The sequence below is a fragment of the Oryctolagus cuniculus genome, chromosome 4, assembly GCF_051225735.1.
Source record: "Oryctolagus cuniculus isolate XC-2025 breed Fujian yellow rabbit chromosome 4, ASM5122573v1, whole genome shotgun sequence".
Taxonomy (NCBI): Eukaryota; Metazoa; Chordata; class Mammalia; order Lagomorpha; family Leporidae; genus Oryctolagus; species Oryctolagus cuniculus.
In genome coordinates this window covers 13,671,006-13,694,990 of record NC_142870.1, presented here as the reverse complement: position 1 = coordinate 13,694,990, position 23,985 = coordinate 13,671,006, and the positions used below count along the sequence as shown (strand labels likewise).

The 23,985-nt window shown below is 42.3% G+C and overlaps 1 protein-coding gene across 18 annotated transcripts in view; it reads right to left on the bottom strand.

Annotated features, from left to right (window-relative positions):
- TIAM1 (TIAM Rac1 associated GEF 1) overlaps positions 1 to 23,985 on the bottom strand; it is a 443,084-nt gene that overhangs the window by 57,630 nt on the left and 361,469 nt on the right. For all 18 annotated transcript variants that reach the window (XM_070071881.2, XM_051819224.3, XM_017347208.4 and 15 more), the window contains 4 exons: positions 23,034 to 23,138; positions 15,577 to 15,658; positions 8,930 to 9,016; positions 2,473 to 2,697 (listed from right to left, as the gene is read on the bottom strand). In XM_070071881.2, the coding sequence (XP_069927982.1) occupies positions 2,473 to 2,697; positions 8,930 to 9,016; positions 15,577 to 15,658; positions 23,034 to 23,138 (499 nt within the window). The remainder of the gene's footprint in view (positions 1 to 2,472; positions 2,698 to 8,929; positions 9,017 to 15,576; positions 15,659 to 23,033; positions 23,139 to 23,985) is intronic.

Sequence of the window (23,985 nt, the reverse complement as noted above, 5' to 3'; positions counted from 1 at the left end):
TCAAGAAATCTGTATAAGTTAATACAATCTTTAAAAAAAGAAAAAACTTTTTTTAAAAAAGGAGGGCTCAGTGGATTTAGCTCACATTCTCCAAAGGGGACTGGTGTGTGTGAGTGAATGAGCAGGAATATGACAGAACTGTTGCTCAGTTAAAAACTTTATGTTTTATGTGACAGGATAAGCATTGCATACACAGAAAAATCATCAGATATTTCTAAAACAGGTACAAATATCCAAGTTTATTTTTAATTTCAAAATATAACAAAATTTTAAGTAAATAGACATGTTCATGTAAATATGTGAATGTGTATAACTAGTGATAAAATATAAAGGCTTTTTTGCTGTGTGTATATATACAGAAATTCTCTTAAAAGACGGAAAAATGTAGACCAAAACATTAACAGTGACTATCTCTAAAGGGATAAATCACTAGCGATTTCAGCTATATTTTATATCAAAGTATGGCAAAGAACTAGAGAGTAAATATTTCTGGTTTTGCAGATTCTAAGTCCCTGTCATAACTACTCAAGCCTGTTTCTGCAATGGGAAAGCAGGAGACAAACATAAATGAACAAGCACATGTCCCAATAAAATTTTATTTACAAAATGAGGTGGTGGGCTATTTTGGTCTATGGGTTATAGTTTTCCAACTCTTTTACCTATAACCCATAGGAAGGGCTCAGACAGAAAATAAATGTTGAAAAAAGTTTAGTGCACCTTCTTACTTGTAGTATGTCTAACTTCACAGAATCTTAAATAATCTAACACAGTATGTCTCACTAAAATTCACACTACAAAAAAGTCCATATAAAATAAAATTAAAATATAAACTTATTTGATGCAAAAAAATTTTGAAATCCATGCCTAGTTTTTTCATACAATTTAAGACCCCTTCTATGTTGTGAATTAAATCTTAAGGGATCGAGCCTGCCACCTAGTGGTCACATAAAAGAACAGCGTTCATAGTCTCAACTTGGTTTTACTAAGTATTCGAAATTCCTGGAAACTATTTTCTAAAACTTTGATTGGCATGTGGGTACCACAATGACATAATGAGTCAAAGAAATCAATAGTAACTAAGTGTGATCAGTTTTATCAAGAATCAGCTTGTCTAATTCTTCCAGGGAGTGACTGAACAGAAGCATGAACTGTCACAGGGCTTCTGCTTTCTTAGCCAGACGAGCTTCAGAAGGTGGGAAAGGCCAGGCAATGGGTACTGAGCTACAGTCAGCCAGGAGAAAGAAGCCCCAATGTGCTATTGCACAGTAGGGGGACCCTCAACCATGATAAACGACTGTAGACGAAAGGATTCTGAATGATCTCGCCACAAGAAATGGCAAGTGTCTGAGGGGACAGATATGCACATCCTATTACAAACTATATACATGGATCGAAGCACCACATGGCACATCATAAATATGCACAATTATTATATATCAATTGAAAATTTTTTCTTTAAAGAAGGTAATTTGGAAAAACAATAGCAAGATGCTTTGCTATCTAAAACTCAGATTTTGAAAATGAATGCTTTCCTTTCTTTAAACCTAAACTTTGAAAAGAGAAAATAATTCCCAAACTCCAACTTAGTAAATCAACCCGAATCCCCGAACCCTGGAGAAATGAGCAATACCAACCTAAGCTGTCCATTGGTCTGCTCATTCACTTACCCTCTTGCTCAACAAGAATGAGTCGCACAAAGAGCCAGGGAGACAAAGATGAAGGACTTCACTCGAGAGACAAACTCAGCAGAGAGAGGCAGAAGCGAGGAAGGAGAGTGCTATACAATCAGGGCCCACAGAAATGACCCATTGGCAGGGTCAAAGGAGCCCAGGGGAGGGAGCGAACCCTGCAGGGTCCCAGGAGGACTTCCAAGGGCAGGTGGCTTCTAATAGAAGGAGCGCGAGGTTGCCAGAGAGGGAGGGACGGGAAGGAAGAGCAGCAGATGGGGTAGGGCAGGGGGTTCCGCCGATGGGCTCACATTCAGACTTTAGCTTTGAAGAGCCCAAGAGACAGAGAAAGCGCACAAAAAGCTTGCACACATTTCCACTCCATGCCTCCCAAAGCACGTCCTTCTCTCACACAGGAGGGAAGGAAAAAAGCTGGGCTGGGTGGTGATGGGGAAGGCAGAGATGGTCTCAGCTCCTCACATAGTCCCCGGCACTTCCGTGTCTCCACATCTCATCTATATCCAGAGTTGTGGTTGTCAGCACTCACCTTGCCCCCAAGTGACAAACATCACACAAGCATTATAAAGCCTCCCATGGGCGACAGGCAGACTTGTAGCCAACATCCCACTAGAAGAAAGTATCCCCTGCCCCTTTGAAACCTCAACAGGAAGCACTGGTTCCTCACTCAGCCCATCTCACTCACACACCTTATACCACCAACCAGCCCAACCAAGTACCCAAGCCATGTGGCCAGCTTCCCTGGCCCTGGCTGAACAGGCTCTGCCCTGCACAGGTGCAGCCATACCTGGGTTGCTGGTGAGGAAGGCGAGGGGGCTCTCGCTGAGGTCTGCAAGGCCGTCCACCCGGTGCGGGGGGCTCTCCAGCAGCTCTGCTCCTCCCTCCAGCTCCGGGTAGGTCCTCACCAGGAGGCCCAGGGAGGGCTGTGAGAGGAAACCTTTGAGCATAGATGAGTTCAAGGTCCCAGCAGCACGATTATTGATCTCGAGAATCTCATCTCCGGCTTTCAGGCCTGCCAACGCAAGATGGAAATTTTTTTTTTTCATTTCACATGCACAATCAGAACACAACCATGTGGAGAAGCTCTGTTGAAAAGGGCACAGCAAGCCCCCCTGCCGTGGGCCTCCCAGCCCCCAGGTGCTGCTACAAACAGGCTGCAAAGTGAGCACCAGGTGATCATACGAGTCAGTTACGGAAGGTTCTCTATTTATGTATTATTTATGTATTTGAAAGGCAGAGTGACAGGGAGTGAGGGGGTGAGTGGGGGTGGAGATCTATCCTCCATCCACTAGTTCAATCCTCCAAATGGCTGTAATGGATGGAGCTGGGCCTGTCTGAAGCCAGGAGCCAGAAGCTTCTTCCAGGCCTCCTATGTGGGTGCAGGAGCCCAAGTACATAGAACATCCTCTGCTGCTTTCCCAGGCACATTAGCAGGGAGCTGATGCCGGTACCTTGGATGGTCCTATGCTCAGAGGTATAACCTATATTCAGCAGGCCTATCACTGACCTCAGTACATCAACTAAGACATTCGCTCCTTTAATGTATGTGTGGGTAAGCATCTGCCTTCGCAAATGCTGATTCTATTCAGAAATAGCAATTTCGGTTATCTTGTGGTGATTTTGAAGGGGAGAAAATGGCAGTGCTCTTGGATTATGTCCGAGATGTATGCAGGCTGCAGTGTAACGTTTATTGATGACTTCTATGGAACCAAAATGCTATGAGATCCCTTTGTCACATGTCTTCAGACATAAGGTTGCCTTACAAAATCAAACGCCATCATTTCTGCTCCTCTCCAAAGGGTGTGCTCTTTTTGCAAAGCACTCTAGGAAAGCTGCCAAAGTTTGACACTCAAAGGAACAGCCATAATGTCACTGACCCCAGGGCTGTTCGAACTGGTATTAAAAGAACACTCTTGAGAAAGGAAGAGGTTATGGAAGAACATGAAAGGAAAGGAAGCACCCTCTCAGCAAAGAAGGGAAAAGGAGCCCAGTTTCTTATTTTATACACTAATGCGCAAAAACAAATGCGAAAGGAAGTGAGTGGAAGGCAAAGACAATGAGGAATGGCAGAAAGGAGAAACCGCCCAACCCCTCAGGCGTTCACAGGTCCCACCTCTGGTTCTGCAGAGAAATGACTCGCACTTTCCAACTTCACGGAGACACACGCCCTGGCCATCCTCATTCAGGTTTTCAAAATGTTTGAAATCAATTTTCTCTCATAAAATATGCCAAGAAACATTAAGGGGTGGAAGGAACTGGGAGAGAAATGAGAATGTTTCCTCCACATCAGAGATGAAATTCTGTGAAACTAACCATTTCATTTTTAGGTAAAATCCTTTAGCTTCACGGTATTTGAAGTGAGAATATAAAACTGCGACATATGAAAGCAGTTGTCTTTGTTTTTTAAAATCTACTCTGGGAGGCAAACTTTTCTTAAATTTTGTTACTTTGAAAGAGAAATAGAGTTGCTCCCATCTGCTGGTTCACTCCCAAAATGCCTGCAAAGTCCAGAGGGTCAAAGTTGGGAGCCAGGAATCCAATCAGCATCTCCACTGAAGGTGGCAGGAACCCAATGATTGAGACATCCCCACTGCCTCCCCGAGTCTGCATCAGCAGGAAGCTACAGTCAAGCCAGGGCTGGGTATCAAACCCTTGTGCTCCGTCATGAGATGCAGGTGTCCTTAACAGGTGTCTTAACTATTAGGCCAAGCACGTGCCCCGAGACAAAGTTTTTGGTTGCATAGCAGAGGCGGTCTTATAAGGTGAAACAGACATAAGTCCCCCTCCCCACTAAAAAAACCTATGAGATTTTTTTTCTTTTCTTTTTTAAATAAAGAACTTTATTTATTTGAAAGGCAGAGATTCAGAGAGAGAGAAAGAGAAGGAGGGAGGGAGGGAGAGAGAAAGAGAGGGAGAAATCTTCCATCCACTGGTTTACTCCCCAAATGGCCACAAGGGACAAGACAGGGCCAGGCCAGAACCAGGAGCTTCTTCCAGGTCTTGGCACATGGATGCAGGGGCCATCCTCTGCTGCTTCCCCAGGTGCAATAGCAGGGAGCTGGATCAGAAGTGGAGCAGCCAGGACTCAAACCAGCACCCATATGGAATGCTGGCACAGCAGGTAGTGACTTAACCCACTGGGCCGACCCCTATAAGATGTTTTTTAAAAAGAAGTTTCTGATTGATAATGCCCAGCAGAATAGGAATATGCAGCAGGTGGTCCTCAAAAAGCTATGCTCACCCTCCAGAATCTGTGAATGTGACCATATTTAGGAAGAGAAGCATTGCCATAGTAATTGTTAAGGATCCTGAGAAAAGACCATGCTGTATTCCCTAACCCCATTGGCAAGAAACCTTGTAAGAGACACACAGAAGAAAGACAAGGAAAGAAGAAGGCCCTGTGAAGATGGAGGCAAAGACTGGAGCGATGAGGCCACATGCCAAGCAAGGCGTGAATCCTCCAGAAACCGGAAGAGGCAAGAGGATCATCCCCCAGAGAAATCCAGGGGCATAGCCTGGGAGCACCCTGAGTTAAGGCTTCTGCCTTCTCTGGAATGGTGAGAAAACAAATCTCTGTTGTTTTAAATTACTCTGTGGTGCTTTGTTACGGTAACCCTTGGCAAACTAATACAGGGGGCATCTGTATGAGTTATTCTCTGCATTAACAAGTGCTATGAATAAGAAAGATAAGAAAGTGGTCTGCCAGGGGCTTTCTGTCTCAGCATCACAATGTAATTGTGACGGTGGCATCACTGAATTTCTCCCAGCCTCAGTCCTCTGCATGGGTTAAGATAGATAAAAGGGTTAAAGGAGATTAAATGAAATAATCTACATAAAATTTAGTTATTCAATGGACATTAGCTCCCATTATTTTTTAAAAGATTTATTTATTTATTTATTTGAAGGAAGAGTAACAGAAAGAGAGTTAGAGATAGTGGGGATGAGAAAGGGGAAGAAGAAGAGAGGGAGAGAGGAGGAGAGGGGGGAGAGGGAGAGAAAGAGGTTTTCTATCTGCTGGCTCACTTCCTAAATAGCTGCAACAGATGGGTCTCAGTCAGGCTAAAGGCAGGAGCCAGGAATCCCATCTGGGTCTCCCACGTGGGTTCAGGGGCCCAAGCACCTGGGCCATCGTCTGATGCTTTCCCAGGCACATTAGCAGGGAACTGGTTAGGAAGTTGAGCAGCCAGAACTCAAACCAGTTCTCATAAAGGATGCTGATGTTGCAGGCATCAGCTTAACCCACTGCACCATAATGCGAGCCCCAGTTCTCATTATTAATATTTGGTAGAAGAAAGCATAAGGCTTCTTTCTGTAACTGGAAATGGCAGCCTGCTCAGAAATAATTACCAACTAACCATGGAGACAGCTGTGATGTACCCATACCATCTAGAATAACCTCACACCTGGCCATGTTGACCAGGCTCTGTCTGGTGTCGCCACCAGGAAACACTTAGATAACAGCAAAGAAGACACCTGATCCCAACTTCAGATAACTCCACACATTTGAAAGCTGGGCCGACAATGTCACACAGTTGAACAGAGGCACATATGAAACAACACACAAAGGCTCAAAAAAACCAAGTCCATGACATTCAGCCAACCATGAGACCCAACTAGGAACACTGGAGGCGTGCAGGGGAGTGGGAGTAGGAATCTGGGGCCTAAAGGATCCTTTGTTAGAAGTAAAAAGCGGAGTGTGGCCAACAAAAGCAAACACAGGAAGGCTGAATCAATGCAAACAGAATACTCAGGCACCATGAGGCCACACTGCACTAAATCCTACAGGGTCGCACCACATTCTGGTCATTTTTACAGGGGCATTGATGCCTGGACCATGACCAAAGGACAATGACTAGTGCTATTTTCTATAGTGTAACGAGTGGTTAAAGGATTTGAAGTGCTGAATCTGGATGGGAAAAGACTTGGCAGTTATAATGTGATGGAAGCAAAACCTAGAACAGTAGATGGGAACTGAAGAAGGAGGCTTTCCTAGTGTCAGACACACATAAAATGCACACAGAGGATGTACAGTGCACAGCAAACACTCCTCTACTGGAGTGTAAGGGGGTGGTCTTCCATTAAAGGCTAGCGTTAACCTGAAATACCCCACATGTCTCTCTTGACACTGCTTTCTATATCCTAGGTACTTGGACAGTGCTCGGGATTGGGGTCAAAACTGACATCACTCTTGCATCTGTGGAGAACAGTGCCATGTGGGACGAGGCGGGGCGGTGAGCAGACAACCGTTTGTTTTCATCTAACATCGGGGTTTTCAGATTCAAAGAATTGAAACAGGATGTGACTAAAACCAGGGCGGCAGAGTCCCCACCCCCAAGCCATGCCAACCAGCACCGCCATCATGCTGAAAGGAGATAAAAATCAGTCTTTGGGCTTGCAGGAAAATAAACCCCATCATCTCTGTTCTGAGCTGACATACAGCTCAGTGAATGTGTCAAACTGGTCTGTGGGCTGCCTTTGACCTGCAAAGCATAGAAGAAAAAAGAAGGAAAATCCTTCTTCATGATCGTCAGCAGCAGATAAATTATTTTTGACTTTCCTTCCCATTTGTCACACCGTGGCCATTTCTCTATGTGGCCAGGTCTGCAGGTTGTGTTTCTTCAGTGTTCATGGCACAGGGGAAAGTAGCCTGCACTGGGAAAGCTCTGGCCAGCCTGAGCCACCGAGAACTCAGCTAAAGCAGGCATGGAAGGAGGTGAGAAGATGTACTCTGCAAATCCAGCAGCTGCTCCACTCAACCCCATCTCAGCACACTTGACCCCAATGTGTTGCTCTTCAACATCCAACATGCATGATTTTCTCACCTGGATAAAACCAAAAATCTCATGTAAAGAAGCAAGTGGTAAGAGTACCACATGGGAAGCCTGAATTCAGTACTGGAAGTTTGAGTCTCGTCTCTGCTCCCAATTCTAACTTCTGGTTAATGTGCATTGTGGGAGACAGCAGGTGATGGCTCAGAGAACCTAGAAGGCTTTGATTGAGTTCCCGGCTCCTGGTTCAGCCTGGCTCAGCTGCAGCTATTGTGGGTATTTGGGTAATAAACTGGTGGACAGGAAATCTCTGTGTCTGTCTCTGCCTCTCCTCCTATCTCTTTGCCCTTCAAATAAAACAAACTCCATAGCAAGAAGAAAGAAATCAAAGTGGCTTTAAAGCCCTATCTACCTACCCTATTTGTTTATGGTGAACATAGTTGGTTGAATAGTATCCCCCCCTCCCAAATTCACCTCCATCTAGTACATCCTGATCTGACCTTCATCAGGAATGAGGACAAATATATATTACAGATATAATCCAGCAAAAGTAAACTCATAAAGATTTAGGGTGAGTCACAAATTCAATGAAACTTTCTTATAAAAAGACCACATAGAGACACATTTGTGCTTGCTTGTCTTCTGCTTTCTGTCATCAGGTGAAGCAGCATGAGGCCCTCACCAGTGCCCTTCTTTGGACTTCCCAGGTTCTAGAACTAGCAGCCCAACAAATTCCTTTCCTTTATAAATCATTCATCCCAGGCATTTTGTTATAGTAACAGAGAATGGACTAGGACAATTATCAGTATCTTTTTTCCAGAAGGTGAGTTTCTATTGCTTCGGGCTATCCAGTTTGTAGTAAATTGTGAGGACAGACTTAGGAAACACAGTGAGCAACCAATCCAGGTTGAAGAGATCCTCAAGAGCAGAAAGAGGATGGAGAGGTAGCGATCCACAATCAGCCCAAATGCATTAGGAACCCTTTAAGGGCTGAAAGGGAACAGGCAGGGGATAGCAGGAAAGAACTGCCTTTCTAAGAGTGGGGGCCAGAAGGCTAGATAGGAAACCACTGGGTTTTCAACTTCCATAGACTCCTGTAGGAATGCAAGGAACACACTGTCCTCTGTGAAGGAGCTTTGCAGGCTCCAGGAATGACCAGTGTCAGCTCAGCCCTGTGTGGGCCAACCGGCAGGAGGGGTCTTGTGTGCTGCTCAGGAAGACCCCCCAGGACCTCCACAGCATCCTGGAAGATGAGAAGGACATTCACTAACAATTAGGATGGAATTTCCCACCAGCCCCAGGCAAGTGGACTCAGAATCTGACTCAAAATCCAAGAAGATGATACTTCTCACACAAGGGAGTTAATGGAATAAAATCCATATTCCCTGAAATGGTTTTTGACATGAACTCTTAGTCATCCACCAAACAGAGAAACCCTAAGAGAACAGGAGACAGACAAGACATCCACTGACTTACCTTTCTTGGAAGCTAAACCAGTTTCCTTCACACTGTTCACATACAGCCTTCGAACACCATCTTCCTCCACAGAAGAAAGTGAAAACCCTGTGAAACACAAAGACAGGATGGCAGGGCTCACATCTTCTGAATATTTAGCAAACAACAGGAAGTACCTGCTGTGAACTAGGTTCGTTTAATGTTTTGGCTTCTGATTTGGAGACACTGTTTTTTCCTCAATCATATTGCTTTACAAAGCAGAAAAATGTATTTTTAGATCACTCCAAGTAAACAACATCAGCTACTTGTAAAAGTAAATACTGCTACGTATGTCTGTCTTTATTCTACCTACCACTCAACTTAAACAGAAGGAAATTACTTTGCTTTATATCTTGGTTCCTTGCAAATGTCATCATTTTATGTTTCTCTACTCTCTCCACAGCACAAAAAACGCAAGGATGGGCTGACCTCATCAAAGTCTCCTATGCTTTTTTTCACTGAATTTATATCTTAAAGAGACAACTGCCCCAGTATGTCCCAATACATGGTAAGTATGGTGACTTGGACACAGCAAACAGGAAGAAGTAGTAACTCACTGTACACATCTCATTTCACATGGAAACTAACTGATTTCACAGTCTTCTTTGATCACAAGATTATCTTTTACTTACCTGGGTTTCCACAGCTCAAAGCCCATTAGCTCAGTCATCCTGGGCTTCTTTACAGCCTTCAGAAAAGAAGGCTGAGCAAGGCCCAGATTTTCTAAGTGGTTTGGGGGCCCTGGGTGCTCCCCATCCTACGGTTACAAGCCCTGGTCACCTGTTTCAGGACTGCCTCATATGAAACTCTTTCTTTATTGATTTAATGTCTACAACCAATGCCTACTTTTCTGATGGAAAACAGGATCTTGGTAGATACTATAAAAAGTTCACAGGAATGAATACAATTGCTAAGGATCTGCAATAACTGTTAGCTCTGGGAGAAAAATAGTCCTATGCTACAGTAACATAGGACATTAATAACAAGCAGAGGAGACAGTGGCTTAAAAACACAACCAAACAACAAAACGGAGTTAATAAGTTAAAAGACCCAGTCCCAGGGATTCACTGAGTCTTCTCAGGCCATGTTAGAACAAACACGTGGTATTTTGTTCAGTTCAGAGGACCAGGAAATGGATAACCACGCGTAGGCAAAACTACCAACTGCCATCACCCCCTGTCTCAGACACAGCAACTCCTGCAGATAGGGAAGCACACAAGACCACCCCAAGGACTTTCCAAAGTCTTCATTTCAGTCTCTTATTTTGAATTCCATTCTTACAGCAACTTGAAGCTTTCCAATTAAGTTTCAAGAAGCCTCAATGAAATCTTATTTTCACACCGAACTACTTCAGTGACATTAACCTTTATGTGGGTGTATTTATCTGTACTTCATTAGATAATTTTTTCCTTCTATCTGTTAAGATGGAATCAAGGGCTATCACATGGAAATGAATGGATAGGATTTAGCAAAATACTGGCACTTCTTTCTGGAAATACCATCATTCTATAAAATTCTGAAACTAAAACATGTTCTATACTAAAAAAAAAAAAAAAAATGGCACCTTGATAGTATGCCAGGGACCAGCTTGTTAAACTGGAAGGTGGCAGGAGAGACAATATGCTGAGGACCTGCTGCCAGTCACCCCAGGCCAAAGCCAGCTGAGATGGCTCACTAGTCATTTGCTCTGTCTTCTCTTAAGCCCTCTTTTTTCAATAACCAGAAGGTTGAAAACAGGAGTGAGAACAGAGAACCCATCCAGTCTGAGGACCACACTGACCATGCAATTTGTACCAGGCCATGGGGTTCAAAGCATGGATCTGGTAACAGATTGGACTGCTCAGGCTGAAGGAGAAAACGGTGACAGGAAAGAGGGCAGAAGAAAGGGCAATGGGGACAGGTTCCATTCAGAGGACCACTCAGATGGAAGCAGCAACCAAGCTCTGGACTCGAGTTCATTTCTTGTGGTGACCTAGGAACATGGCTTTCCCTCAAACTCCATGGAATATGGCATGCACTACCGTGGGGTCTAAATTCACATCCACACATCAACAAAGATAAGGAAAATATTAAACAGCCCACAGCTGATTATATTGAGGTCAGTGAAGAAGATTTTAATAGTTCATCAGTAAAATCAGACTTTTTCCCTTCTAAATAAGATATCAATGTTCCATTTCTAAGCAAACAACTCTACTATAGTCCAACATGTTTGCTAATAGGAGGCAGAGGGAGACTATTCTATATAAACCTGGAGTATTCACCAATCAGAAGGCATCATGGGGGTGCTGTGGCACAGTGGGTTAATGCCCTGGCCTGAAGCACCGGCATCCCATACGGGCACTGGTTCTTGTCCCGGCTGCTCCTCTTCCAATCCAGCTCTCTGCTGTGGCCTGGGATAGCAGTAGAAGCACGCACGTGGGAGACCCGGAAGAAGCTGCTGCCTCCTGGCTTCGGATTGGCGCATCTCCGGCCTTGCGACCATCTGGGGAGTGAACCAACAGATGGAAGACCTCTCTCTCTCTGTCTCTACCTCTCTCTGTAACTCTGTCTTTCAAACAAATAAAATAAATCTTTAAAAAAATAAAAAGAAGGCATCATGAATGGCACTTGGAAAATTATCTCAAAGCAGATTAAACTTATACAATGAACACCACAAAGATCTCTCAGGCTGATGACACTTATGGCCAAAGAAAAAGTCCAACAGGCTAGACAATAGAGAAGTACTCAAAACCAGACTCCAGGATAAAGTGAACAATCAGATACTAGGGTAAATGCAAGACCCTACAGCAGCAGGACACATGACCGAGAACAGTAGAGTACAAGAAATCCCTAGAGAAAAAGCAATGCTAAGTGGCTGAAGGGATGCTTACTTCCACGGCTTCAAGGCAGCCTAGAGAGACCTACTTAGTCTAAGGATCACATAACTATGTGAACGCTGTTCAACAGAATCTCTAAGAACAATCTGAGGATGAGTGTGAAGAGAGGGGCAAGAGAAGTGAAACTCCTGATTAACTCTGCAAATCTGCTCCATCTGGGATTATGAAAAACCATATTTTCTTCCTTAAAACGCTCTAAACTGGAAAGCAGCACTTGGTTTGTATCACTAGATTTTTCTCTGTGTTGGTATTGTGTGTTGGTAGCTTTTACATACACTGAATTCAATATATCCCAGAAGCCCACTTAGATCAGTGTTCATGTTACAAATGGATGGGCTGGTTAAGTTTATTCCAAGGTATTTGATTGTTTTTGTAGCTATTGTGAATGGGATTGATCTTAGAAGTTCTTTCTCAGCCGTGGCATTGCCTGTGTATACAAAGGCTGTTGATTTTTGTGCACTGATTTTATATCATGCTACTTTTTGCCAATCTCTTCTATGAGTTCCAATAGTCTCTTAGTAGAGTTCTTTGGATCCCCTAAGTAAAGAATAATATCATGTGCAAAGAGGGATAGTTTGACTTCTTCCTTCCCAATTTGTATCCCTTTAATTTCTTTTTCTTGCCTAATGGCTCTGGCTAAAACTTCCAGAACTATATTGAATAGCAGTGGTGAGAGTGGGCATCCCTGTTTGGTACCAGATCTCAGTGGAAATGCTTCCAACTTTTCCCCATTCAATAGGATGCTGGCCACGGGTTTTTCATAAATTGCTTTGATTGTATTGAAGAATGTTCCTTCTATACCCAGTTTGCTTAGAGTTTTCATCATAAAATGGTGCTGTATTTTATCAAATGCTTTCTCTGCATATACTGAAATAATCATATGGTTTTTCTTCTGCAGTCTGTTAATGTGGTGCATCACATTGATTGATTTGCGAACTCGTTCGTAACTTTGGGAGTCAGAGGCAATCAGACCCTGGGACTTGGGGAGCTCTTTAACCTTCTCTATCAATATGTTGCTGAAACACTCTATGCCAACTTGAACCTGAGCACTAAGAAGAAATGGTTTGACCAAGGCTGCTAGCAAGACACGAAGCACTTTGCTACTGAGAGCAATGTAAGGGCAGCAGTTAAGACTAAGCAATGAGACTTATAGCTATCTGACATTGTCACAACCTCCAAGCCTGGGATTTTATATTTTATAAAAGCACTGGTAGTCACAAAGACTGGAAATTAAACAGAAAAACACCTGCCTCCTTACATCAGCTAGTTTGAGTAGCACTGTTTACAACACCTTCGATTCCTATAACACCCTCTGTGTGGAAAGGCAAACAGACTTTGTGCCTAACGCTAATAAAAAAAAAAAAAAAAAAAAGGAGACAATGTATAGCAGTTCCCCCTTATCTGAGGTTTTCCTTTCTTAGGTTTCTTACCAGAGACGAAGTTTTGTTTTGATACGTTGTTAATTGATCTATTTTATCATTAGCTGTTATTGCTAAATTGTACAGAAGGAAAACACAGTAGATACAGGGTTTGGTCTTATCTGCGGTTTCAGGCATGCACAGAAGGTGTTGGGATAATGTATCTCCCACAGATAAGGAGGAAATGCCTTGAAGTGGTTTTATGCCCAGTTCTTTATTTCTGAGTCTCCAAGTCACTTAGTCTTAGAATTACAGTCTAAAGGGGCCAGCACTGTGGTGTAGTGGGTAAAGCCACTGCCTGCAGTGCTGGCTTCCCATATGGGCGCGGGTTTGAGTCCCAGCTGCTTCACTTCCCATCCAGCTTTCTGCTATGGCCTGGGAAAACAGTAGAAGATGGCCCAAGTCCTTGGGCCCCTGTACCTGTTTGGGAGACCCAGAAGTGAAGAAACTCCTAGCTCATGGCTTTTGATCAGCCAAGCTCTGGCCATTACGACCATCTGGGGAGTAAACCAGAGAATGGAAAACTTCTGTCTCTCTCTCTGCCTCTGCCTCTTTGTAACTCTGCCTTTCAAGGAAATACATTAATTAATATAAAAAAAGAATTACAGTCCAAGTGCTTTGAAACATAGCCTTCCCTTGCTAGGTTAGCCTGACAAAATAGAAGTTAAGTGAACTAAAGGGAAAAAGAATCCTTACTACAGAGCATCTGATTTTGGAGAGAGTTATTTAAAACACTGCCTCTAATTATACTTTTAATGACTGAGGTCATGCTTCTGCCATAATAACAAGCCTTTCATAAACACTCATCCCCTGCCATCACAAGCGTCCTCCAGGCTGTACAACATTTTCTGTTTTAAGGTCAAGGAATAGTAACATGAAAGTGTAATGCATGTGACCAGGGGTTCAAAATTAGTCTCCGTGCATCAGGCCTAAAAGCTCTAAGAAGCACTCTGAGATGGAGACTCACTACCTGCAGGGAAGGTGCAAAAGGAAGGTGGTATCCCACGACTGGTAAAGGGTTTGGATATTCCCAAATGCTAAACTGTTTAGTAATTTGATCCAGAGAGAAATCTTAAGTAAGCATGTGTCTTCACATCTCATCATCTAGGAACTTCGGTCTCCTTCCACTGCTTGCTAGAACCACACTTCTCTGCTCACTTGAAGGTAGGTGTTCCACGCAGCCTGCTTTGCTGCAGCGGAGACAACACCTGTCTCACCTGTGACAGACAACGTCCAGGTGGCAGCTGCTCAAGGTCTAGGGATTAGAGCGCAGTCAACATGAAGAATCCCAGCCAAGCCACGAAGGATGCGTGGTGAATGGGAGACAGAAAGCTTGGTCTTGAGCCGCTGGACCTCGGTGAGTGACTTTGGCTAACCTCACAGTATGGATTTCCCCACTTAATGCAAATTCTGTTACAATTCTACCCATACAGTGAGATGCTAAGACAGTGAGACTAGTCTGACATATATGGAAAGAATTACATATTTAACCCTGCCAGAATGCTGACGACTATGTGGAAGAGTGTCGACTAAGCAGGTCTGAATGTTCTCTGGAGCACTTGCTTGCAAGCTTGGCCCTTGGCTGGCGCTGGGAAACTTATGTGTGGGGAGGGCTTCCAACACCTGAACATGGCTCACTGAACCTAAACAATCGTATCTGTCTCCTCCTGGAAGTCTGCAACTTTAGACAGGAGCAGCCTCCCAAGAAAGCCCCGGCCCTGCTTCCCAGTAAGCAGCATCTCCCTTGTATGGTCCCATACTGTGATTGCTGAGGGAACTGATTCCATTCTATGTGACCCTGGAAGACTCAGGCCCCCGGACCATGCCTTCTCCCTGTACTGATTTGCTTTGCAATGGTTCACAGTAATAAATCAGAGTCACAAGCATAAAGCAATGCTGAATTCTGTAAGTTCTGTGAGTGAATCTATAAACTTCAAAGTGGGACCCAAAGACAACACCAAAATACATTCCTGTAACATTATTTGTGAGGGAAGGGAGGATAATGTGTATGGTTTTCAGAAAAGGGGTGTGAAGGGGTAATTCCTCCATTACTAAAGCACACATGATATAAACTGGTCTCCTTCCAACATACCCACTTCCTTTTTATGACAGGGGAGCCCCCATGATTTAATCTAAGAAATGTAATGCTGAAGTCATCCTGGTACCTAGGGAATCTCTCTCTTTTGGATGCTCTGCACAGCACACATGCCAGATGTGCCCCTGTGTTAAACAGGCCTCCAAGGCATTGCACGGAATTGTAAATAAGTGCACGTTCGCACAGGGAACGCTTCCACTGGAAACACACACGCCAAAGATCAAAGGAAAATAAACGCACCGTAATTGTCAGCCGTCGTATCTGACTTCTCAATCTGGATGTTCTGAGTGACTTTTGGACAAATTTCAATTTCCTTGTACAGCTGAAAATGACAAAGAGGAGTCACTTAGGGTTGCACCATGAACAACTGTGTTATTCTGTAAACCTCTCTGCCTTCATGACTGATACCTGAACGCAAATTCACACTGCATCTCCGTTCTTTTAATTACCTGAATCCATTCACAGCCAAAGTAGAAACTTGCAACTCACATTTCCAAACTTAAGGTCAGTTTGGTGTCAAAATAATTCCCCAACATCACTCTGTATATTATCGTGCATTTATCATAACCTTGAAAAACATACTAACGTAATCAAAATCTCCATTTCTTCTTTACTTTATATATGCTAAATTGATCTTCTGTATATAAAGATAATTGAAAATGAATCTTGAGGTGAATGGAATGGGAGAGGGAGTGGAGATGGGAGGGTTGCGGGTGGGAGGGAAGTTATAGGGGGTAAAAAGCCACTGTAGTCCAAAAGCTGTACTTTGGAAATTTATATTTATTAAATAAAATTTTTAAAAACTCTCCATTTCTGGGGGAGGGAGAAGTTTATAAAATCAGAAAGAGACTAGAAAGATGTAGGCATGGGATTCGTGGGAAACACGAGAAATCTCTGTGTTTCCTTCCCTCTCTCTTCACATACCACTTTTGCCTAGAAAGTTCATCACAATGCAAACAGGTAGAGAAAAATGACAAAACTGAGTCAGAAAATTATCTGGATGACTTAAGTACACAGTTTAATTAACTGTCTATAAATCCAAGAAAACCTGGAAAAAGCTTTTGTTTTAAAAAAAAAGGCAAGGTGTTGTGATTGAAGTTAATGGATGTTTCACTTGCATTCTTGGACCTGTGACACTGAGACATCAACTTCACACACAGTTTGCACCACATAGCCTTGCCTCTCCCACTCAGTCAGAGATAAATGAACATCTCTATTTCACAAATAAAGGGAGTAAGGCTGGAGAGAAAGTACTTTCTTGAGTTAATAAATCTAGAAGGGGCAGAGCTGGGGTTTGAACCCAGAACTCACTGGCTTCAGGGTGAAGCTATCTCTAACCAACTCCTATGCCTCCCACACCAGCTCCTGGTAGAACTCACAAATTTGGGGCCGGCACCATGGCTCACATGGTTAATCCTCTGCCTGCAGCACCAGCATCCCATATGGGTGCCGGGTTCTAGTCCCGATTGCTCCTCTTCCAGTCCAGCTCTCTGCTGTGGCCTGGGAGGGCAGTGGAGGATGGCCCAAGTGCTTGGGCCCCTGCACCCACATGGGAAACCAGGAAGAAGCACCTGGCTCCTGGCTTCGGATTGATACAGCACCGGCCGTAGAGGCCATTTGGGGAGTGAACCAATGGAAGGAAGACCTTTCTCTCTGTCCCTCTCTCTCACTGTCTATAACTCTACCTGTCAGATAAATTAAAAAAAAAAATTTTCCTGCTCACAGGGTAGAGCAAGGATAACAACAACAACAACAACAAAAAAAAAAACCAACTTACAAATTTCAAAGTAAAGGGAATCAACCTTCTTCTTCTTATCTAAGTGAGCCAAAGGTTTAAATCCAAAATTTTAGATAAAAATCCAAAACAAATAAATGTGTTGAAGACTAATACAGAATTTAGAAATTATTTGATCTTGAAATGAAGATAGAGTTTGAGCCAAGGTCAAAAACAGAAAATGTATCCGTTAGCAAAAAATCTGAGAGGTCTTGGTGCTTATCTCAACATGTTCCCATGTCTGACTACATAGTCATCCACTCGGAAATAATTGTATTCAGGCAAGTAGCAAAGAATGCCAGCTTCTTTCTCTTTATTTGCTTCAGGCATTTGAGAGGTGAATATAACGCTTAATGCAGGAGTCCAGAAAATTCAGCAGTAAGAGACGGCAAAGGGATTGGGGTTGGGGGTACTGCAAGCATCAACAGCACAGCCTGGATCACCTTCCGCAGCCTAATTCTCTGCAACTTCCATTGCAACCTTGCAATGAATGCAAGCGGATAAGGGCAGCATCGAATGTGCATTCATTCTGACACATCATGAATTGTTCACGCAAATAAATTGCCAAATGAGAAAAAATCAGTCACACTGGTGATTAGTTCACCAAAATGATAAACGCCAAATTCAATAAAGTTTATAATATATACTCTATCACTCAAGAATGCTGGATAAAACATTATCCACTGTGTTTGCTTCACCTTAATTGGAGTCTTCTTTATTTTTTAAACTTCCCCGAGGCCAAGCCCTTCCCCCAGGTGGCAGTATACAACTGTTCAATGCTTTCCACAAAGAACAACGGAGAAGGCAGCTTTATGATGCTCCTTCATCAAGACCACCTTCTGCCGTTCTTTGGAATGGCTGTGAAACTTTTCATATCAGTGCTAGTCTCAGAGGATAATTTGGCATCATACACAAAGGTCCCTGGGCCACACCATTCTTTCTTATGCTAGTTAGCCTCAAGCTAGATTTAGTTAAAAGCTATAATAAAATCCATAATATTTCAGGAAGGTTCTGTGCTCTCAGATCTATTTTTAGAGTCACTACAGTATCTAGAACAATACACTCAAATATCTTCATATAGCAATACCATTCACAGTGCAGAGACACATACTGAAGATATTTCTAGAATTAAAAGTTAAATTTATTTAGAGGCAAAATTTTTTTCAAATCCATGCAGAGTGTTTTCATACTCTGGTTTCTCTTCAGATCATATAAATCTTTCGGCTTTTACATAATATGAATTTTCCATGAAAGTTTTAAAGACCCCCCTCATACACATAGATGTCAAAATGGTTGCCCCAAATATACTTATCTTTTAATTCTATTTTCTACAATCTTTGAAAAAAACTCCCGTTGTATTCCCTTTCTTTTATTAAATTAATGGCATCATATATTTTTCCTCTTCTCAAAAACCACGAGAGAAGATCAACAGCATTTAAGGAACATTTTGCTAACTTAAGCACTTGACTGCTCACAAAATCATGAATACTTCTGTCCTATGTCTCTTTTGAGTGCCTGGTCCAAACTACTCTCCCATGTCACCTCCACTATGGCTCCTCACCTCCTACTGGCTCTGCCTGCTCATTTTCTTATGCCTTGTGGTTCACTCACCACTTATCTGCCAGAGTAAACCTGGCAACAGGGGTCAAATACAGCCATGCTTCAGTAACTGGGGGCAACTTGTCCCGGGATCCAGCAAAGATATGAACATCCTACACAACATCCTCTTCTATAGTTTAAATAATCTCTAGATTACTCATAATATCTAATGCATTGTAAATCTTATGCAATTAGTCATTGTATTGTTTAGGGAATAATGACAATTAAAAAAAGTTTCAATGTGTGCAGAACAGACATGACCACTGGCAGGCCTAATTCCATAATACAGATCAGCAGCAACCTACCATTTTCCTTTAGATACTTTCAGTATTTTTAGATGAATCCAAGGATGAAGAACCTGTCCTTTATCTCCTGGGGTTTTTCATTTCACTTAGGCTCTCTACAGACCATACTGAGTCCCTCCTCCCATCACCTCCTGCATCCCCCTGTTACCACCCTCTCCATTCGGCCTTTAAGTTTAAACACACCAGGGAAAGGACCTCCACACCCACCCTGCCCCAGCCTTAGCCAACTTTATTTCCATCTCTAGAACACTTCTTTCTAAAAGACCTCTATGACTCACGCTCTGTTCACTCACCTTCCCATTCCAATGTCATATCTGAAAGAGCATCAGATCCACTCCCAAATGTCCTGCTCCTCTCTATCCACCTGTCCTAAAGTCTTGTTTTTCCAAACGGGGAAGGTCCACTGACATGCGACACAGTGAAGTTTTTCTATCTCTGCAAACTTGAAGAGATGTCCTGATGGGAGCCAAGTTTTGTTTTTGTTTTTATTTTTGTATGTGTGTATATGCGTGTGTGTATGTGTGTGCGCATATCCCTGGTGCCTAGAACAGCTACCATAGAGCCAAGCAGACAAATGCTAAATAAATATCTGTTGGATGAATAAATAAATTGATCTGAGATTCTGGAAACTCTTTATTCCCACCTGTCATTTTTAAGAAAAACACACTCAGTGTGGAATTTTGCAAAACCAGTGACTTTATAGACTACAACTATATTAGCAATCAATTCCATGGACTGCATCCAAAAATAAACTTCACTGTGAAAAAGTAGTCCAGTCCAACAGGTATCACTTGCATGAACACAAGTGAAGATGATAAATCAATGACTACTACTGGTTATCCATAAGCAAGAGAATCCTCTGACCCACAAGATAAGCATAGGAGATCCTCCAAATGGAGCTTTAAAATCAAGTACAAGGGCCAGTGAGGAGGCATAGTGGGTAAAGCCACTGCCTGCAGTACTGGCATCCTATATGGGTACCGGTTCAGGTCCCAGTTGCTCCACTCCTGATCCAGCTCCTTGCTATGGCCTGGAAAAACAGTAGAAGATGGCCCAAGTCTTTGGGCCTCTGCACCCACAGAGGAGACCTGGAAGAAGCTCCTGGCTCCTGGCTTCAGATTGGCTCAGCTCCATCAGTTGTGCCAACTGGGGAGTGAACCAGCAGATGGAAGACTTCTCTCTCTCTCTCTCCCTCTCTCTCTCTCTCTGCCTCCTCTCTCTGTGTAACTCTGACTTTCAAATAAATAAACACATATTTAAAAAAATCAAGTACATACTTTTGCGAGTAACTATTACCTTACTACTGAAGGCTGGTTGTTAAAACAATGGCACAAAATAAAATATGAATGAGTCATTTATGGGAAGAGTGGCTTCAAACAACTGCAAGCTTTCCCTGTACATCAAAATCAAAATAAAGCTGCAGGTATTTGGCTTAGATGTTAAAATGTCAGTTAAGACACCAGCGTCCCACAGTGGGGCGCCTGGATTCCATACACCGCTCTGCTAATGTAAACCCCGGGAGGCAACAGTGATGGCTCAAGTGACTGGGTCCCTGTTACCCACACTGGAGACCTGGACTGAGTTCCTAGCTCTGGACATCAGCACCAGAGTGAGGGCCACGATGGCCATGTAGTTAAGTGAACTGGCCAGCAGAAGCTCTTTGTCTCTGTCTGTCAAATAAATTGAATGTTCGGTAAATGACAATATATTCAGTATCTGCATACTCTCAAAAAGCATCCAGGAATGCTCTGTGTTAAAGTCTCTCCCTAAGAATGACACAAAGGACCTAAAACAGGGATTTGAAAATATCTAGAGACATGGCTAGAACTTAAGGCGGGGGGGTGTCTTTGAGCTTCGATGGTTAAAAATAAGGTATCTTTATATTTAGAAATTTTTAACTGAAAATAATGCTTTGTATCACTAATGAATACAAGCAACAAGCACACCAGTATAAACAGTGCCTGTAGCTTCATCACGAGTAGAAGTCAGTTATTTTCATATCACATTCCAGCTGTATCTAAAAATGTTATTTGTGCTCATCATTACTTCAGAACAGTGGTAGCTACTGGAGCTACCACTAAGTCCTATAATTTAATGAGCCAATAAATGGCACATATATTATCTATAACTTTAAAATATTTTTGTAGCCCTATATATTCTATTTCATGCAAATGAAAACATCATTTTGATATGGAGTCTGGATGCTTCCCCAGATTGCACAGGTATTTCAAGTATAAAAAAGTTAAGAATTTTATTATAAATACATGTGCTAAAATGAGCAAAATAATGGCATTTGCTTCCTTAAGGATTTCTGGGCTGGAGACCTCTGCAACATGGCAAAAAGAATATCCTGGTCTCTCTGACCTTTAGATTCTTTTTTTTTTTTTTAATTATAATGAGAATAATACAATTGTAGATTCAAACAAATTAAGCTTGGCACACTTTGGTCTTTTATGTGGGAAGAGACCACACAATCACTAAAGCTTAAAAATAGTAAATGAGTCAGTGCAGTTTCAAAAGATCTATCACAAGCACAAACAGCTCCTGTGTAAGATACGGGAGACATGGAAACTGGTTAGGTCTGATCATTGTACTTTAGGGTGAGAAAGATCCATCAAACCCAAAATGCAAAATATATGATCTAATTGCTATGCAGGTATTATCAGCTTTGTTCTTAAGTAAGGAAGAGGATTTTCTCCTCTACTCGTCGAGCACAAAGACTGGAGCTTTTCCCAGGCCAGAGGAAGAAGACAGCCACAGCTCTCTGCTCACCTTACCTTCCCCTATAACACAGTGATGGAAGTGACAGTTGGAAGGGGACTCATCATTTTGATCTTTTTCTATTGTATAACATGATAATAAGAGTATTACAAAATTACACCCTCTCTTCCATTTCCTTAAAATGACTTAAAGGGGCACAAAATAATCTTGTACGATGACAGATGTTCCAAATCATGATCACAGTGGTGGCAACATGACCGTATACATTTGTCAAAACTCATTAAGTGCGTGCTTCTAATTGATTAAGATTTTATTAAATGTAAAATATATCTGCACAAACTTGATTAAAACCAAAGTTTCCTAATGGATTTTATATCATGCTTCCTTTTTCCAAAAAAAAAAAAAAAATTGGGGTTTGAATTTTTAGTTCTGCTTTCTGCGGTAAAACTCTGTCTGAAGTCATGTTGCTGTCACTCAACGTATCCATGGCAAGCAGCTCCGCAGCCCCCAGAGGAATGACTAAGGACAGAGAAAGAGAAATGATTTCCAAAAGAGAGGCGCCTTGCTCCCAAAATGTCTCTTTACTGGAACTGAAAAATGCACCACCCAGCTAACAAAAAAAGGAACTTGTCCCTGGTTTATTACAATAACAACCGTTAGCATTGACTATGTGAACCATTATCTCTAATCTAAGGAATATCATCTCATTTTCCCCCAATTCTACATGATTACTAAGCATAGGAGCAAAATAGAAAGCCGCATTTCATTCTGAACCGAAGTCCCATAAATACGTTGAAATTCAAACATACACAAATGTTGCCAAGAATCTACATAAATGCAGTTCCAAATGGCTGGAACACATAATCAGATGGCAGTGCGGATCATCCCCCAACAAATCTGGCCCATCAGTTTCAATATACATGTGGAAGTCACACAAAATTGGAAGCAGTGCTTTTTTTTTTTTTTTTTTAACAACAGTCAGCTGATCTTTTGAGTCACAAATTTAAAATAAAAGACTGTAGAGGCTGCAAGGAAAGCTAGTAATAATGATGAAAATTCTATCTGAGTGTGAGCTCTGGATTTCAATATTTCCCAACAGCACAGCACTGCTCCTTCGGTCAACAAAGGTGGCATTTGCACTCTGTGGAAAGAGTCTGATCAGTGAGGCCATGCACCAACCCGAAGCTCATTTAGTTTAGAACTCGTTCCACTTCACCAACCACCATTAACACAAATACACACATAATTTGAAAGTCATCTCCTGTAAAATGCACTTGGATAAGAGTCGTAAACATTACCAGCTCATAGATGTCCTCCTCAGGCTGCGGAACGTAGAGCTGCACCTTGTTTTCTATTAGGAATTTCAGACGCAGGTAATGAGCAGAATGATCCAGCTGATGTGTCTGAGACAAAATGGAAAGAATAAAGTTTGTTCAGGGGTAAATAGGCATCATTAGGCCTCCAGAGACACAGCATTAAGTATTTGCAAGAACAAGGGGAATTTGTTGATGGAGGAGGCAATGCGGGGTTTCTGTACTTCTTAAAAGGCCTGTGTTCAAAACTCAAATTTCAAAATAATTTTCAGTGAACACATTAATAATATGCCTTGGGTCTGATTCAATGGAAATAACTGAGCCACACTTCCTTCTGCCTTCTTTGAATCAGTGAACTCTTCAGCATTAGTTTTTCAACAAAAACCATCAGATAAGAGATCCACAACATTGTTTTCAGCATATACAGGTGGTTAAAGAAGAAAAATGACAAAAAGGCAGGGAAGTATTAACAGTGACAGAGAAAAGCTGTGCCCAAGCAAAGTTGTTTTTGTAACCAACCACATGGGGACATTGGAACAGTTGTTAACTGTTCATTTGCAAAGCGGGTCAGTGTGCAGATAAGGCATTTGAGTATCAGTCTTATTTATATACTCCCGAGTGAGACTCCCTCTGGGGCAGCGCAAGTAGGCATGTGTCCAAATTTGGAAACACACTGAATAACTTGTTGAAAGAAAACAATTCCAAAATAGTTAGGGATTGAAATTTCCAGAGCCGCTACTTTAATTCAGGATGATCCAACAGATTTTTTTTTTTTTCAATCAGGAAAAGCCAACTTTGAATTAAATTTGAGGGAAAAGCAACCGTGACAACATAGTTTTATACATAATTCTCAATAGACAATCTAAAAATTCAGAGGAAAAGAAAATAAAATGTTCTTCAACAGTTACACAGGGACACGCATTTGGTTCAAGAGGTT